This window comes from Paroedura picta, chromosome 16 (genome assembly GCF_049243985.1).
Source record: "Paroedura picta isolate Pp20150507F chromosome 16, Ppicta_v3.0, whole genome shotgun sequence".
In the NCBI taxonomy this organism is placed as follows: Eukaryota; Metazoa; Chordata; class Lepidosauria; order Squamata; family Gekkonidae; genus Paroedura; species Paroedura picta.
The window spans coordinates 13796589-13813681 of record NC_135384.1 but is presented as its reverse complement, the minus strand read 5'-3'; the positions used below and the strand labels follow the sequence as shown (position 1 = coordinate 13813681).

The window sequence follows — 17093 nt, the reverse complement described above, 5'->3', positions numbered from 1 at the left end:
GTGGGAAGCCTTAAATATTTCCTCTCTACCACATCCCTGTCCAAAGTAGCTCTTTCTGCCTAGGTAGCTGATCTTTATAGATGAGCTGTAGATGAGCTGCAATTCCAGGAGCAATTCAGGCCCAACCTGGAAGTTTGCTACCCCTGGGTTGGAAATATTCCTGGAGGTTTGGAGGTGGGACTTCAAAATCATACAATGCTTCAGAGTCCAGCCTTCAAAGGAGCCATTTTTTGCCTTCAGTTGGGAGGGAGTGGTACAGTGTCTCTCCTGGGCTATGGACTATGGCCAGCCCTTACTGTCTGGGGTGCAGACAGACAGACAGACCAGCATCAGTCTTGTGGAAAGTGCAGGAAGATCTAAATAAAGAATATTTACAGCCCGAAACTGTAAAAAGGGAACAAGTAAATGGCTGGAGAGACAAGGGAACTGGAGTGACTTTTTCAACCTTGTCCTGGCGAATTTATAAAAAATAAAACATTATAAAAAACCTTGCTATGGTCAAGATTACTGTGCACAGAGAGATGTCCTCTTAGGGTAACCAGCTTCCATGTGAGGCTCTCTGCCCCACCTCTCTCATGGGGAATCTGCTATGGGGAGAGGAGGGGAAGACAATTGGAAACTGCTTTGAGATACCTGAGGCCTGCTAGGTCACTGCAGCAAATTCCCAGTTCTCTCTGACCTCTCACAGCCCCACATCCCTCACAGGTTGTCTATTGTGGGAAGACAAAGGGAAAAGGTGCTTGTAAACTGCTTTGAGACTCCTTTAGATAGTAAACAACAGGGTACAAAAATCAAGTTCTTCTTCTAAGGAGCAACCATGAAAGAAGCATGTAGGCACATAACATTTTATCAACAGTGAAAAAAATGGAGACCGAAGGAGCAGGGTAGACACCTGTGTACTGTGACTACCCCATGTGTATTAGGGCAGGGGGACATTTCAGTGTCTGTGGCCTAATTCACACAAGAAGGGAAATGACGCAGAACTGGGAGGAATTGGTTGCCATGTAATCTCCCCCTAGGAAAAGTCATCAGTCTGATTTTCCCTTCACCTATCTGAAAACATGGCTCTGGAAAGCTAGGGGCTTTGCCCTTAGTAAAGTTAATAATTCCCAGTGAACAATAATTCTAAATGACCAATGACATGGTTCTGGAAAACCCATCTGTTACCACTATGCCACATTTCCCAAAGGTCAGTCCTCTTCCACACTCAACGAACATTCCAAACCACAGGTTCTTGACACCCGTATCCCCACACACACACACCCTCATTTGTCACCACACCACCACAACCTCCCACACAACATGCACATTTAACCCCATGCATTTACAGATTGGACAACTCCTCCCCTTCCTCTTCCCACTGCCAAGCTCTAGCACCTGTTGTATTCCTGTATACAACAGGCTTTGCCCTTAGTGTGTGTGTGTATGTATATGTATGTATATGTATGTGTATATGTGTATATGTATATGAATTGCAATATTCTATATGAAGCATTCTTTTAAAGTATGCTTCATAAATTTTTGCAATAACTAAAAGGAGTTCCTTGATCCTCTTAAAGACATTCCTTATAAATCATATATTTTCCTACTTCTTAATATGTTTGCTAAAAGAATAGCTTATACTTATGGATACAAGAATGTACAGAGTACTAGCCAGAACAGATGGGAAAAATCTTATATAATTCAAGTACAGAGTTTAATCTAAAATATACATGCATAATATCAGGATGGAGAAATTCCTCAATAATGAAAGCAGGATTCTTGGATCCAAATTATTACCTAAAGCATGAAATTATAAATACAACTACAGATAATGAAAAACTAACTTTTCTTTCTTGCTTTTAACATCCGAGGAACTATCACTGCAAATTCCTTTTATAATAAGATGAATACTTTGAATACTTTCTCTCAGCATGTGAAAGAGGTTAATTGACTCAGATATTTCCTCAAGGCCCTGTTCACTTCTTTATTTCTTAGCGTGTAGATAAGGGGATTGAATAATGGTGTCAGAAAAGTGTAGAAGATTGAAACGACTTTGTTCAAATTCTTGTCAGAAGGAACCAAGTACACAGCTAGGATACCTCCATAAAACATAGTAACAACTATGAGGTGGGAGGAACAGGTGGAAAAGGCCTTATGTTTCCCTGTTTTGCTTGGAATCCTTAGGATGGTGTCAATGATACAAATGTAAGAGGTCAGAGTTAAGGCAGTGGGGAACACCGATATAATGCTGGTAACCACAGACAGTGCTATTTCTGCCAGACTCGTGTCACTGCAAGCCAGCTTGATCAGGGGTGGAAAATCACAAAAGAAATGATCAATTTCATTGGATTTACAAAAAGACAATTTGGATGTTAATGCAATGACTACAGTGCAGCCGAGGATACCACTCCCCCAGGAATAGCTAGCTAGCTGGATAGAAATTCTGGCATTCATAAACGAAGAATAACGAAGTGGTTTGCATATTGCCATGTATCGATCATAGGACATCACAGCTAATAGATAACATTCAGTGGCTGCCAAGGTGCCAAAGCTGTACATCTGAGCCAGGCATCCTAACAGCGAAATGGTTTTGTCTCCAGTCAGAAAGCTGACCAACATCCGCGGGATAATGGTAGATGTGTAACAGATCTCCAGCCATGACAGGTTTCCCAGGAAGAAGTACATGGGAGTATGGAGGTGATGATCAGCCACAAGCAGTAGAACAATGAGGATATTCCCTGTCATGGTCATGAGGTAGATGGCCAGAAATACTAGGAAGAGAAGAAGCTGTTGTTGGGGGAGTTCCCTGAATCCCAGTAGGACAAACATGTTGACAACAGTTTGGTTTCTCCAGTGTCCGCTTGCCAAGGGTTGCATCTGTGGAGAAACGCAGACAGCCTGAAAGGTTTGCTTTTTTTCTGTGTCACAAATTTGAGTGCAGAACTCTGCTTATGGGTTCATTAAATTCACACCATCAGCAAATGCTTACATTCATACTCAGAAGGAAATCTAAAACTCATGTAGACTGCAAGCATAGCATAATAGAGGCATTGCTGAATACAGAATGCACATTCATTTGGGCTGATCCTGTGTTGAGCAGGGGGTTGGACTAGATGGCCTGTAAGGCCCCTTCCAACTCTATGATTCTATGATTCTATGATTTATTCCACAACCATTCCACTAACAGCTGTCAATGCCACATTCCTCCTCACAACTTGCTTCTTTGGAGACACCACTGTGTGATGAAATAAATCTCTATATCTTCAGAAGAGAGGACTATAGCATACTGTCATGAACCCTGGTTCATGCCCCCTCCTCTTGGCGCATTCTGCCGGACTCCTCCAGGCCGGGTGTCATAAATCCATAAATCCTTGTGTTGGTTCCTGTCTGCCTTTGCATACCAAAGCTGCCCTCAGTGAGGCATTTTTATCTCTACAGCTATTAGTGACCTTGTTTGTCTTGCTGGAATCTCAACAGGCTGTTAGTTTAGATCAAAGCTGAGCCATCTGGCTCAGCTGGGAATCTTTGTAACTTTTTGCAAATATACCTTTCCTGCCATTTCAATTCCTCAGCCCAACTCCCATGATTGGTCCCCCCCCTATAAGTACACCCCAGTTTCACTGTATCTTTGTCTCTGCCAAGACAATTGCTCAATGAGTCTTGGCCCACATCAGCTGTCGTAAGAGTTCAATAAAGGCTTTCTTTTGGACCCACACTCTGTCTTGATCTTAGAAGTTCCTTTATCACAGACTTTACTCACTGACTTCTGCCGGATTCCTTCCACATACTCTATCTTTTTCATTTACACTCCACACAGGCATATTAATATTTCTGCGCCCTTCTTTCCATGGAAACTCACCATGATTGCCAATACCTGCAAATTGTATATATAAGTCCAAAGAATACATTAGCTTTAAGGCAGCAGTGCTGAGTGCTTCAATATGCCCCGTCAACCTCTTCCTTCTTGGCTGCTTAGTAATGAAATATGAATGTGGCAAATGAACTGCAGCTGATGGTTTGAGGCAAGCATTATTTATTGTCTTACCATGGTTGAGGGAGTGAATCCCCTTTGGATACATGAAGATCAATGCCCTATGCTCCACACTTGATTAAAATGTCTTGTGTTAGTTATACCATCTCACTGCAAACCACCAAGGGAATTGAATCTCCATTCTCCTGGCTAATTATGAAATGTAACATTTTTATTTCTTGCATGGAAGGAAAGCAAATCTTCAAAATCAGCCAGAGGTTTTTTTTTACTGAAATTGACCTACTTCATGACATTCATTTTCTAAAAAAGATTATGCTTTCTCTTTTAACTGTCATCATAATCCCTTTATGATGTGTGAAAAACATAAACTGATGTGTGAAAAAATTGCTCAATATTTTTACCATTTTTTTTATCCTGAAACATTCTTTTACCCTGAAACATTGATAATATGGTGCAAAATATGATTGGGAAGCATAGCTTTGTACAAGCCCAACTGGGAACCCCCCCTCCCCATCCCCTCCAGGCCCATAACTGGTCATTTTGGGAGGCGGGAATGGGTCAACATGTCCATATAAGGTCATGTCACCCAATAAATGTTTAACTTATTTTTTGTAAAAAAATAAAATAAATGTAATTAACTCCCACCCATTTGGGAAACCCTTCCAGGGCCATCAAGAAGTCCTAGGGTTTCATGAAACCCTGATTGAGAAAGCTTAGTGTAGAGCAACATTTCTGTCCAATGGAACCTTTAAAATCAAATTTTAAGCTTTTATATGCAGTTCAATGTGCACACAATGAAATGGGAATTACAAGTCCATAGCCAGAAGGTGGGACATGAATTAATAATTACTCTCAGACCTCTTCCACATGAGTTATCTTCCTTGGCTTACCCTATCTTTGTTCTTCGGGTTTATTCTGGCTTCCGGATGATGTCGCCTCCCTCCTGTGGCTTTCCTACCGCTGGTGTGACTCTTCCTGCCAGTTGCCCCACATTAAGGGAATGCGGATAAATCCACAGTTTTTGTTTTTTATTATTATTGTGTTAGACAACGAGCATAAAGTTGCATCAGGGATGTCTATAGTCAGAGCCATAGCTTCTCTCTTCCTCTGCAGATGCTTAAATTAGCTCTGGTGCTATGGGGTTCTCATATCTTTAAACCACCCCTGTCCTATGGATATGCATTGAGCTGAGAAGGTAACAGCAGAGGCTCCTTAATCAGGCAGAGTCTCACAGAGAGCATCTGAACAATCCAAAGAGGTGCAGCCAACCAATGCCTACCAATGTGACCACAGTTCGTCAGTGCTATGAATTTCCCACTCACAGAACGCATAGAAATGAGTTTCAATCACAGTTTGGTCAAGAAGGTAATGCAACATAACACAGAGACTTCCATCATATGTGCCCTAAACACTGGGCCAAGCAGACGCAAAGATTTGACCCCTCCCCCCATGGAGAGATGAAGAAAAGTAGGATTCATTACCTGAAGGAATCCCAAAGTAGCTTACAAACACCTTTACCTTTTTCTCACCAGAACAGACACCCTTTGATGTAGGTAGGCCTGAGAGAGCCCTCACAGATTGGCTCTGCAAGAATAGCATTTAGAGAACTGTGACTAGCTCAAATCACCCAGCTGGCTATATGTGGAAGAGTGGGGAATCAAACTTGTTTCTCCAGAGTAGAGTCCACTGCTCTTTAACCACCATACCACATTCCTGTCCTTGCCCTGTATCCATCACTTCCCCAACTGGGATGGAGGATTTCACCCACAGTGCTCTAGTGGGAGTCTGTGGCATTGCTGATCTCTCACCCAGCAACAAGGCAGTAGCAGTGGTACTCTATGCTAGTGTATCTTCAGGATTTGCCAGTGTCATTCTAAATTACATCAAGGTAGCAGTAGGTTGGCTCCCTGACTGCTCCCCCCTTCCAAGAACTGCATTGACAAAAACTTCCTTTTTATAACTCTCCCTTCCTTGTTGGGCATAGAAGATCCACTGGCAGATAGATGTGTTGGGTAGACAGGCATGGTAGACTGCAGGGTAGGAATACTAGGGGATAGAACTTATGGCTGGGTATGCTAAGAGATGTATTAGTATGATAGACTAAGAGATGGATTAGTATGATAGGCACTTTTTTCATGAGAAAAGTATAGTGCAGCAGGAGATGCAGTCTAGGAAAAGGAGAAATAAAGATATGTGTGTTATGATTTGCTTAGGGTGAAGCAGTTTGCAAGACTTTCTCAAGTACTGGATATCGGGAAGATGGGTGACAGGCAGCATACAATTCTCAGATCTTTTATTCCCCAGCACCCAGGTGGATGGATGGGTATCAAAGCAGGGGGAGATTCACTGAAAGAAATGCCAGCTCTTCCAACATGGATGGATTTAGATGTGCAGTTTGGGCTTATGATATCTCCCACGTGAGAGATCATCTGTTTGCTCTGCACACTGGTAGGGGAGCAGGACAGCAGTCTTAGGACAAAATTCAAGAGGTTAGCCCATGTGATAGTCTTGTGTGTCCAGGACTCCAAGGGATTTGACTTGGGGTCTGGAGGCCTTGGTTAGGTATACCATCACCATGTTCTCAGCTGAGTCTTCCTCAAAAATTGGCCTGGTCTGCCCGATTTTATTGTGTTTTATGTTTTTATTATTGTAAATCGCTGTGAGCCCATGAGGGAAGGATTGTATATAAAACCAATTATAAATAAATAAAATATAAATAACACCCCGCCTGCCAGGTTACCACCGAGGACAAGTAGTGACATTTCCCCATGGTTGGACAACTGTGTTCCCCTGAATCAGACTGCTAAGGGAGACATTCCTCCTCTCCAACCCTCCCACCACCATCAACAAGACAGTAATGAAGATGACAGCCAGGTACACAATGTAGATTAACACAGTATACTTTATAAATGTACTACAAGGCAGAAGAAGAATATAAAGGTATAAGGAACTGGATTCTGAACAAAAATATTTATTTTTTATTGTGAGATATATAATAGACTTTCTTTTAGATGCAGGTATATTAGTTGCTGGGGTTAATATGTGGAAATGTGGAAATGGTGAAATACAATTGGAAAATACTTGTTATGAAGGAATTTATAGGAAAAGTATTAAAATTATAATGAAGCTTTATATACCTAGTAATGTATGAAGCTGGTTGCACCCTGATTGGGATGGCCACTGGAGGGCCCACCCCCACACAGTCACAGTAGGTGCTACATTGAGGCCAGAAATGGAACCTGGTCACCCTCCATGGGCCAATGGTAGGCTGCCATTTCACGCCCTGGGCCATATGAGACCTTTACCAGTGGAGGGAGGGAGGAGAGGGGCATGGGGAGAGAGGGCACAGTGCTCTGTGCCTCACCCTGAAGCCCCACAGTGAACTCCAAGGACATCTGCAGGGCTCTACAATGAGGCGGGGAGGGAGAGGTAAGTGCTCTGTGCCTCTCCCCAAAGTCCTGCTGTGGCCTGAAAGGCCTTCCATGGGGCTCCAGGTGAGGATGGGGAGGGAGGGCGGAGTGCTCCACACCTTGCTCTGAAGCCCCATGGTGCGCCTCACCACAAAGCCCCGTGATGGGCTCCAAGGCCCTCCGCAGGGCTCCGGAGGGAGCTGGGGTGGGAGAGTGGAATGCTCACCACCTCTCCCACAAACCCTGCAGTTGCTTGCATGCTCTTCCTTAGAGTCCACTGTATTTTGTCTACAGCGGGCTTTTATGCTACTATACTATGCTATGCTATGCTATGCTATGCTATGCTATACTATACTATACTATACTATACTATACTATACTATACTATACTATAGTGGTCCCCAACCCCCAGTCCGGGGACTGGGACCGGTCCGTAGATCAGTCAGTACCGGGCCACGGCTCCTCCTCCTCAAGTACCTCCTCCCCGGCTGCTGCCTCGGGGGCTGACCTGCCACTCTGCCACTGGCTCACCTTTGGTGCTCTCCAGCAGCCGCCATGGCTGGGGCTCTCCCTCAGTGTGGCACTGTGCAGTTGCTGCTGGTAGCACCCCCCAGCAGGCAGCGGGAAGTCAGGGGCACCGACGGTAAAGCAAGTGGAGCAGGGGCTCAGGCGTCAGTGGCGACGTTCTTCGGCAAAAGACTACCCCCCCACGCCTCAGTAAAATTGTCAAGCGTTGACCGGTCCCCGGTAATAAAAAGTTTGGGGACCACTGCTATACTGTACTGTACTGTACTGTACTGTACTGTACTGTACTGTACTGTACTGTACTGTACTGTACTGTACTGTACTGTACTGTACTGTACTGAAGAAGAAGAAGAGTTGGTTCTTATATGCCACTTTTCCCTACCCGAAGGAGGCTCAAAGCGGCTTACAGTCGCCTTCCCATTCCTCTCCTCACAAGAGACACCCTGTGGGGTAGGTGAGGCTGAGAGAGCCCTGATATCACTGCTCGGTCAGAACAGTTTTATCAGTGCCGTGGCAAGCCCAATGTCACCCAGCTGGTTGCATGTGGGGGAGCGCAGAATCGAACCCGGCATGCCAGATTAGAAGTCCACACTCCTAACCACTACACCAAACTATAGCCTGTTATTTCATCCCCCTTTTCCCTTTGTATCCCTTTTATATTATCTTATGTTTTTTTATTAAAAATTGAAATAATGTAATAATGGAATTAGTTTGCTGTACTTCTTGTACGCTCTGATTCTGCTACCATTGACTGGTCCATTTATTTTGTTGACTAAAGGATGCTTTGCTTTCCCAGTCAAAAAGCTGGTTGGATCTAACTCCCAGAATGTAAGAGTTCTTCACTAGGCAACAGTGAAGGCCTTCTTAATTACTTCTTTCATAGTTTCATTAAACTTTCTGAGTGAAGGAAAACTTTTCTCATCAGGTTTCTTTTCTACTGCTATGACACCAACAGACTCTAGGGAGGGAGATTTTGAGCTATGAAGAAGAACAAAAGTGGATGAATCTCCTCCGTGTCTCCCAGTTCTTCTTCCTGCTCCAGTACAGAGGGACTGGTGTGTGTAAGTATACATCATCTTTTCTCTGCAGATAGATTCATGTATGTAGCTTGTTGGGCTGGAGCAGAAAAACAAAGTTTGCATCCACTGGCACCTTTAAGACCAATGAAGGTTGATTCAAGGGCTTTCACATGCAAACTTATACCTTGTATAAAAGTTTCATGGTCTTCAAGGTGCCTCTAGATACAAATTTTGTTTTACTCTGCAGTGTGACTCATGGTCAGTTGAGGGTTTCATTTGGAATGGTATAACAAAGCTTTAGGAATGGAGAAGGTGATGGGCAGTGTATGGAACAAAATCCCCATGGGCACAGCAGATAGCCAAGGCAGTTTAAATATAATGGCAGTGAAAAACTGGAGGGCAGTTTTCTGTTATTATTTCTTAATGACCATTTCTCAATTTGTGAAGACTAGTTTTCTTGGTCACTTATTATCGATGTTAGTTATGCGTGCAGTATAAATTGGAAGACGAGTAAACCAAATAAGGTGAGAGAACCTTTCATGCTCTGTTTATAGACCAATTCCTGGCCTGGAATGGACCAGTGAGGACTCCGCTAGACTAGACCAGTTGGTACCCAGAGTAAAATGTTGCCAATGGTGTTAAGTTTTGTTTTCAGTAGTACTTTTTTTTTGGGGGGGGGGCTGCGATATATGATTTGTCATTCTTTGGGAACCCTTTCTCAGTTCGCTTTTGCATAGTAGTACAATTGACTCCAGTTTTCTTTGGAAAGAAATCTTCTGCCAGGATGCGTGGGAATCATGGCCACAGAGGAGCTCACTATATAACTGACTTGCAGGGTAGGAGTTCCGGGCTAACATAGGATTGGTGTTAAATGAGGCCACAACTTTTCCCAATAACAAAGGGTATGTTGGCATGGCAGGGGGATAGAAGCTATTTTGCAGTCAGCTGACTGCCCCTCTTTTTCCCATCTACACCAGCTCACCCAGATCCTGCACTGGTTCCCATTGAGGAACTTGGGTATCATAAGCCGCTGTAGTTCCTACCCAGGGAAGTGTCCACCCAGGAGGCAAGAGGGGGCGAAAATCTTCTCTTGACTCCTCCCAGGCTACCCAGCCCTGTAAAACCTGTGCCTCTCCCAACCAGGTTCAGAACCTGCTCATAGGTATTGCTGCCTCTTAAAAGAGGCCCCTTACCTGGGAGGGCCTGGGAGTTTGGTGTATTAGTTAGGAGTACGGACTTCTAATCTGGCAAGCTGGGTTTGATTCGACACATGCAGCCAGCTGGGTAACCTTGGGCTTGCCATGGCACTGGTAAAACTGTTCTGGCCAAGTGGTGATATCAGGGCTCTCTTAGCCTCACCCACCTTACAGAGTATCTGCTGTGGGGAGAGGAAAGGAAAGGTGACTGTAAGCCGCTTTGAGCCTCCTTCAGGAGAGAAAAGTGGCATATAAGAACCAACTCTTCTTCTTCTTCTTCTTCTTCTTCTTCTTCTTCTTCTTCTTCTTCTTCTTCTTCTTCTTCTTCTTCTTCTTCTTCTTCTTCTTCTTCTTCTTCTTCTTCTTCTTCTTCTTCTTCTTCTTCTTCTTCTTCTTCAATTGGGCTCCATCCCCAGCTAAACCACAAGCTGTGACAATTAATGAGCATTAACACAGAACACAACTACCCAAACCCTGAACAAACCTGTCCCTATAACCCAGCTGTCCCCAACCCCTAGTCCGGAGACCGTGACCAGTCCATGGATCAGTCAATACCGGACCGTGGCTTCTCCTCATCCTCCTCCCCCGCTGCTGCCTTGGGGGCTGCCCTGCCACTCTGCTGCCAGCTCACCTTTGGTGCTCTCTGGCAGCTGCCATGGTTGGGGCTCCCCCTCGGCATGGCACTACACAGATGCTGCTGGTAGTGCCCCTAGTGGGTGGCAGGAAGTCAGGGGCGCCGGTGGGAAAGCAAGCGGAGCAGGGGCTCAGGCAGTGGCGGTGATGTCCCTCAGCAAAAGACTACCCCACTGGACCTTAGTAAAACTGTCAAGCATTGACGGGTCCCCAGTGATAAAAAGGTCTCATATGTGACAGCCCCATTTCCCCTAGAAATAATATGTTAGAAGGATTTCATAATCTTTGCTTTTTGCTCAGTCTTATCAATTCTCTTTATTAGAGCTACAATGTCACATCCCCCCCATGCACATATCAAAACAGGTCCCATGATCACTTGCATACCCTTTTGAGGTAGTCTAATGATACCCATCTCTCCCATTTTTCCACCAGAAAGGTTTAATGTTCTGTTTTGGACACTGTTTACAATAGTATTAGAAAAAGAGGCATGTTGAACTGATAACTTTACATAGACTTCACATGTAGACACCCATATACTGGAAAGAATGCTTGCTATATCTCTGCCATTGTCCCTAAGTCCATGGTAATTTCTATGAAAAACCGTTTTTCCATGTCATTCATAAATTATACATTAGTCATCGAAGTGGTCCTTGCTGGTAGGGTTATTATAGAGTTAATTTGAATTTTATTTATTTATTAATTTTTTTTGCCTGCCACTCTCCGGAGACTCGAATATATTTTAAAATATATATCTTAGCTTCCTATATGTACATCATCCCTACTGTGTTAAAGATTTGGTCAGAAGTCTTGTGCTTTGCTTGTTCTTTAATGGACTTGAGTGCTGCTCTTTTACCACCACCACTCTTTTACTACTCCTTATGTGAGAAAAAGAGATCCAATGACCATGAAAAAAAAGCTGTATTTCACTAGGTGAAGAAGTAAATCCAGTTGATACTACTATGAATTTCTTCGGTCTACCATTATGAATATAAAACTGATGTTAAATATTTCACTGTGACTTCCCCAGCTATTAATGATTTTGTGTTCTAATACCATAGAGTTAGGGCTGATTCTTTTTGCAAAATTATTTTATCTTATGTTTATCTTTCCCACTATATTCAAGGTTTGGTCAGCACTGGCCAGATTCAAAACTTGACTATATTCTTCTATATTTTGATTATGTTTCCTTTACTCTACACCAGTAGTTCGCGACCTTCCAGTTGCCGCGGACCGCTGCTCCGGAGTGGCGGGAGAGGTCGGCCTGGGGCCCCGCGCATGCGTGGCAGCCCCAGCGCAAACACGCATGCACGGACTGCCGCGCATGTGCGTTTGTGCCCAGCAGGGGCACAAACGCGCGTGCGCAGCAGTCCACGCATGCGTGTTTGCGCCGCCGCCAAGCCGGGACCGCGGCTCCCTCTCCGCAGCTCCCGGGCCGCCAGCAAATCGGCCACCAAAGCATCCGATTAGCTTGCGGCTCGGCAAGCTTCTCTTCCCCCCCTCCCGAAACATGAAGCTTGCTGGGCCGCGAGCTAATCGGCCGCTTTGGCAGCCGATTTGCTTGCGGCCTGGCGAGTTTCTCGCTTCGGGGGGGCGGGAAGAGGGAGCTGCGGCCTGGCGCCAAGGCTTTCACGGCCCGGCACCGGGCCACGGCCCACGGGTTGGGGACCACTGCTCTACACCATATTCCGGTCCTTACTGTCAGAGGACCAGCTCACTAGTTATGTATAGAGTTTTGCCATCAACACTTAGAGTTTTTTTTTTTTAAAGATCTCCTCCATCTCTCCTTCCTACCAGAAATAACTCACTAGCACAAATGGAAAGTAGTGAGTAATCTTACTGTGTTGTTTTCTGAACTCTGACTTGTGGTCACTTGAATTATTTGCTTTGAATTTTGTAGCAAAGATTCAAGGACAACGATGAAAACAGATATAAATTCCAAGAAAGAAGTATACCAGTTTCAATGAATACAGAGCAATGGTGGAATAAGAAAGCAGAAAAATAATAGGTATTCCAAAAAAACATTGTGCAAATAGAGGTTTTAACATTTCAAAATTGCGGAAGATGTATCAAAAAGTTACCTAACTTAATCAATTCACACATCTGGCAAGTAAACCTTAATAACTTGATATTATAATTGGAGCAGGGTTGTATGTAGAAATAATGGCTATAGCATCTCATAGAAGCATAGAATAACAGAGTTGGAGCCTGTTGACAGGGAGTCCAGTGTGCAATCGGACTCACTGGGATTCGGGACCTACATATAAGGGTGCGTGTAAATGAGTGCGGCTTACCCGGATGGGAGTCCAGAGGCTCCAGTTGCCAGGTGGCCTGGAAACAGCCAAATGAGGTGGATGCCCATTGGCTCCCCCAGATTGATGGCTTCCCTTAGGGTGGAAGTCAGTAGGCAAGGGGATCTGCTGTCCTGGATGGGAATCACGTGGGTCCACAGAGCGCCTCTGGACTCCGCGAATTGTGGTGCAGTCTGCTGACTGCTAGGTCAGGCTCCCTCTCCCATGCTGCACCAACCCTCCTATGGGGAAGTAATAAACTCTGTGGCCTTGTGTATCCCAACATTGGTGTGTTGTGTCTTATTCCAGCCCAAAATGCCCTCCTGCGAGTCAATAGCATGCTTTCTCTTTATTTCTCTAAGACATATTTCCTTTTCTTTTGGCAAAGGTTCATTTCACAGAAGAAATGGAAAATCAAACAACCATCACGGAATTTTTCCTTTTGGGATATTCTAAAGTCCGAGAACTACAGATTTTACACTTTTCTGTCTTTCTTTCCATTTATTTAGCAGCCTTGACGGGAAACTTCCTTCTCATCCTGACTGTAGCTAAGAACCAGTCCCTTCATTGTCCCATGTATTTCTTCCTTGCCAACCTCTCCTTATCAGATGCTTGCTATATCTCTGCCACTGTCCCCAAATCCATGGTGATTTCTATGACAAACAGCAAGCTGATTTCTTTCTCTGGGTGTATCATCCAATTTCTTTTAGTTGTTACATGTGCAGGTGCCGAGTTGACTTTTCTCACTGTCATGGCTTACGACCGCTATGTCGCAATTTGTCATCCTTTACAATATGCAACAATCATGAACTGGAATGCCTGCCTCCAAATGGCAGCAGCTTCTTGGATTAGCAGCCTACTCAATGCTGCTATACACACTGCAAACACATTCAGGTTACGTTTCTGCACCTCTCAGATTAAGCAATTTTTCTGTGATATCCCCCAGTTACTCACAATGTCTTGCACCGATGCCACAGCTAGTGTGGTGGCTCTTCTAGTGGAAACCATTGTGATTTGTTCATTTTGCTTTTTAAATATCTTAGCTTCTTATGGGTTCATCTTCTCTACAGTGTTTAAAACTCATTCTGTCCAGGCCAGGTCCAAAGCCTTTTCCACCTGCATTCCACACCTGGCTGTGTTTTGCTTGTTTCTTTCGACTGGAGTATTTTCTTACTGTAGACCAAAATCTTTATCTTCACCATTGGTGGACACACTGGCTGCTGTGCTCTATACTATCTTGCCTCCACTCCTGAATCCCATCATTTATAGTCTGAGAAACAAGGAGATCCAAACAGCCATGCGGAAAATGTCAAAGAATATATTCGGATTTCACTTGATGATGTGATAAACTTCCCAATAAAGAGAACCCACTGGATACTAATGTGAATAGCTTAGGTGTACCGTTACGATGACAGCTGTGCCGTGGGATTGCCAAGAGTTGGACATGACTGAAGGGATGACAACAACCACCACCATTATGACTACTGATATATTCAGACTGTTACATTATTTCTGCCATATGCAACTGCAACACTTTTTTTATTTATCTATGTAAAGGATGGCTATGAATTATATAGATATAATTGATGATTTTCTCTATGTGGAAAATTTAGCATGTCAGGTAATATTGTTCTGAACTAAAGCAGATGTTTTGATATTCGATATATAGGGCTTTAGAGCCTCTTGTGGTGCAGAGTGGTAAGGCAGCCGTCTGAAAGCTTTGCCCATAAGGCTGGGAGTTCAATCCCAGCAGCCGGCTCAAGGTTGACTCAGCCTTCCATCCTTCCGAGGTCGGTAAAATGAGTACCCAGCTTGCTGGGGGGTAAACGGTCATGACTGGGGAAGGCACTGGCAAACCACCCCGTATTGAGTCTGCCATGAAAACGCTGGAGGGCGTCACCCCAAGGGTCAGACATGACTCGGTGCTTGCACAGGGGATACCTTTACCTTTACCTTTTTATATAGGGCTTTACTCTTCCCATTTTAATACACAGTCTGCCACCTGCAGTTTAAATGTTACAATCTAAAAAGAGACATGGTAGGACTGTAGCATAAAACAATGGGCTCATACAGAGGTCACAGTATTAAGGTCACTCAGTCAGTATATTTAGATTGTGCATATTTACTACTTCAATCAGTGGGGTGGTAAGGAAACAACACAGAAGCCTCTATCAGGCCCAGACCTATAAGGAACACACCAGAGTCCCTAGAAACCCTGCAACACCTTCCAGGCAACACCTTGCACTTATGAGAGTTGTGGCCCATGATATCCCTCTGATGTATTCGAGTCACTTACTGAGGATCATCTAAAAAGGGGGTGGGAACTGAAAGGGCAAGAACACTATGCATCTTGGCCCTTTAAACCTCTACCTGCTCACAGCTGGTCATTTTATGGTGGCAGGATGCACATTCTGCCTGTAGGTATCTCCTACAAATATTGCTGCTTCTGTACATCCTGAGAACAGGCTGAAGATCTACAGTATAAGTTTGATTAATGAGCATTTAGTGACAAATGGAAACCTCATAAAACAAAACTGCTGTCATAATTTTTTTACTTAGAGTAGAAATATTTCTTCTTCATGGTATTTCTTCATGGTATTTCTTCTTCTTCATTGGGAGCCCTGATGGGAAACTTCCTTCTCATCTTGACTGTAATACAGAATTACCACCTATATAGCTCCATATATTTCTTCCTAGTTTATTTATAACATTTAGATGCCTACTGCATATCTTATCAGTTCCCTGGTTCATGGCTCTTTCAATGACAAATAACAAACAGCTTTCCTTCTCTGGATGCAGCAATTGAATATTTTATTACACTAGAGGCAAAGCCCATTGTACCCAGGATTACAATGAGTGCTAGGATGCAAACCTGCACTGTAGCCTTCTGTGGGGTTAGCTATGTGGCAAAAGCTCCAACCCACCCTTGGAGGCCTCGCCTCCAAACCTTAAGGAACATTTATCACCCAGGAGTCACCAACCTCCAGCTGTGGCCTCAAAATCTCCTAGAATTTGGACTATAGAGATCAGCTCACTAGGGAAAATTGGCTGTTTTGGAGAGGGGTCTCTACAATTACACCTAATATCCAGGCTTCTGATTAGGGGGAGGGGGAAACTCTGTGGGAGGGGGGGACTCTGTGGTAGGTTGCAGGATGGGAGAAGTTGGGACCTGGAGATTTGCTGGAATTGCAGGTCATTTCCAGGCAACAGAGATCAGTCCTCCTGGAGAAAATCCCTGGCTTTGGATCCCATGGAGGTGCAGGGATGCCAGGCTCCAGGTGGGAAACCAAGAGTGGCAGTAATTGTTAATAACAATAAACATCGAATAATTCATAAACTTGTCACAGTTTCTTCCTTCAATGGAAATATTTAATTGATAGCAAAATTTGCTTAAAGAACCAAAAACCTTTGTCAGTACATTATTCCGTTCAGTTCAGTTCAGTTCAGTTCAAATATCAAATCAAAAACAGTTGTATGTTACCATCAAATGTGAAAACTTTGGTTGGCAAGGAAATTACAGAAGGCTTCTCAATTACTGCTTCTATGACAGCTTTTCTCAACATTTCATTTATTTCTTTATTATTAAATTTCTATATCACCAACTCCTGAATCGGCTGGCTTGTGGCTCTTCACAACAGAAAAAAAAACTTAAGATTACATTCTCACTGATAAATAAAATACAATAACCACAGTTTAAAAATTGATAAGATGACAGGCATAATAGTTCCTACTAGACCCATGTTCCTTATTCACCCATTCCCAGCAGTGCCAAACAGATGTAAAGCTGGGGCAGTGGATGGCCCAAGGGGGATCAAGATGCCACAAGGACAGGGAAGGACTTGATCTTATACCCTGATGTTCAGCCCGGCCTCAACCCACAGCCTGGTGGTAGAGCTCCCTCTTGCAGACCCTACAGAATGCAAAGAGCTCCAACAGGGCCCTCAGCTCTTCCAGGTGCTCATTCCACCAGATAGGGACCAGGACTGAAAATGCCTAGTCACAAACTACTCCATCACCCTTCAAGGAGTAGGCTGTGACAATGATCCCCT

At 44.1% G+C, this 17093-nt stretch overlaps 2 protein-coding genes across 2 annotated transcripts; one reads left to right on the top strand and one right to left on the bottom strand.

Moving 5' to 3' along the window:
* Window positions 1-1908: 1908 nt before the first annotated feature.
* Window positions 1909-2811, bottom strand: LOC143825378 (olfactory receptor 5V1-like). The gene has a single exon (XM_077313404.1). The coding sequence runs from the start codon at window positions 2809-2811 to the stop codon at window positions 1909-1911; it is 903 nt and encodes a 300-aa protein (XP_077169519.1).
* A 10639-nt stretch (window positions 2812-13450) lies between these two features.
* On the top strand, window positions 13451-14389 carry LOC143825377 (olfactory receptor 14C36-like). The gene has a single exon (XM_077313403.1). The coding sequence runs from the start codon at window positions 13451-13453 to the stop codon at window positions 14387-14389; it is 939 nt and encodes a 312-aa protein (XP_077169518.1).
* Window positions 14390-17093: the final 2704 nt, after the last annotated feature.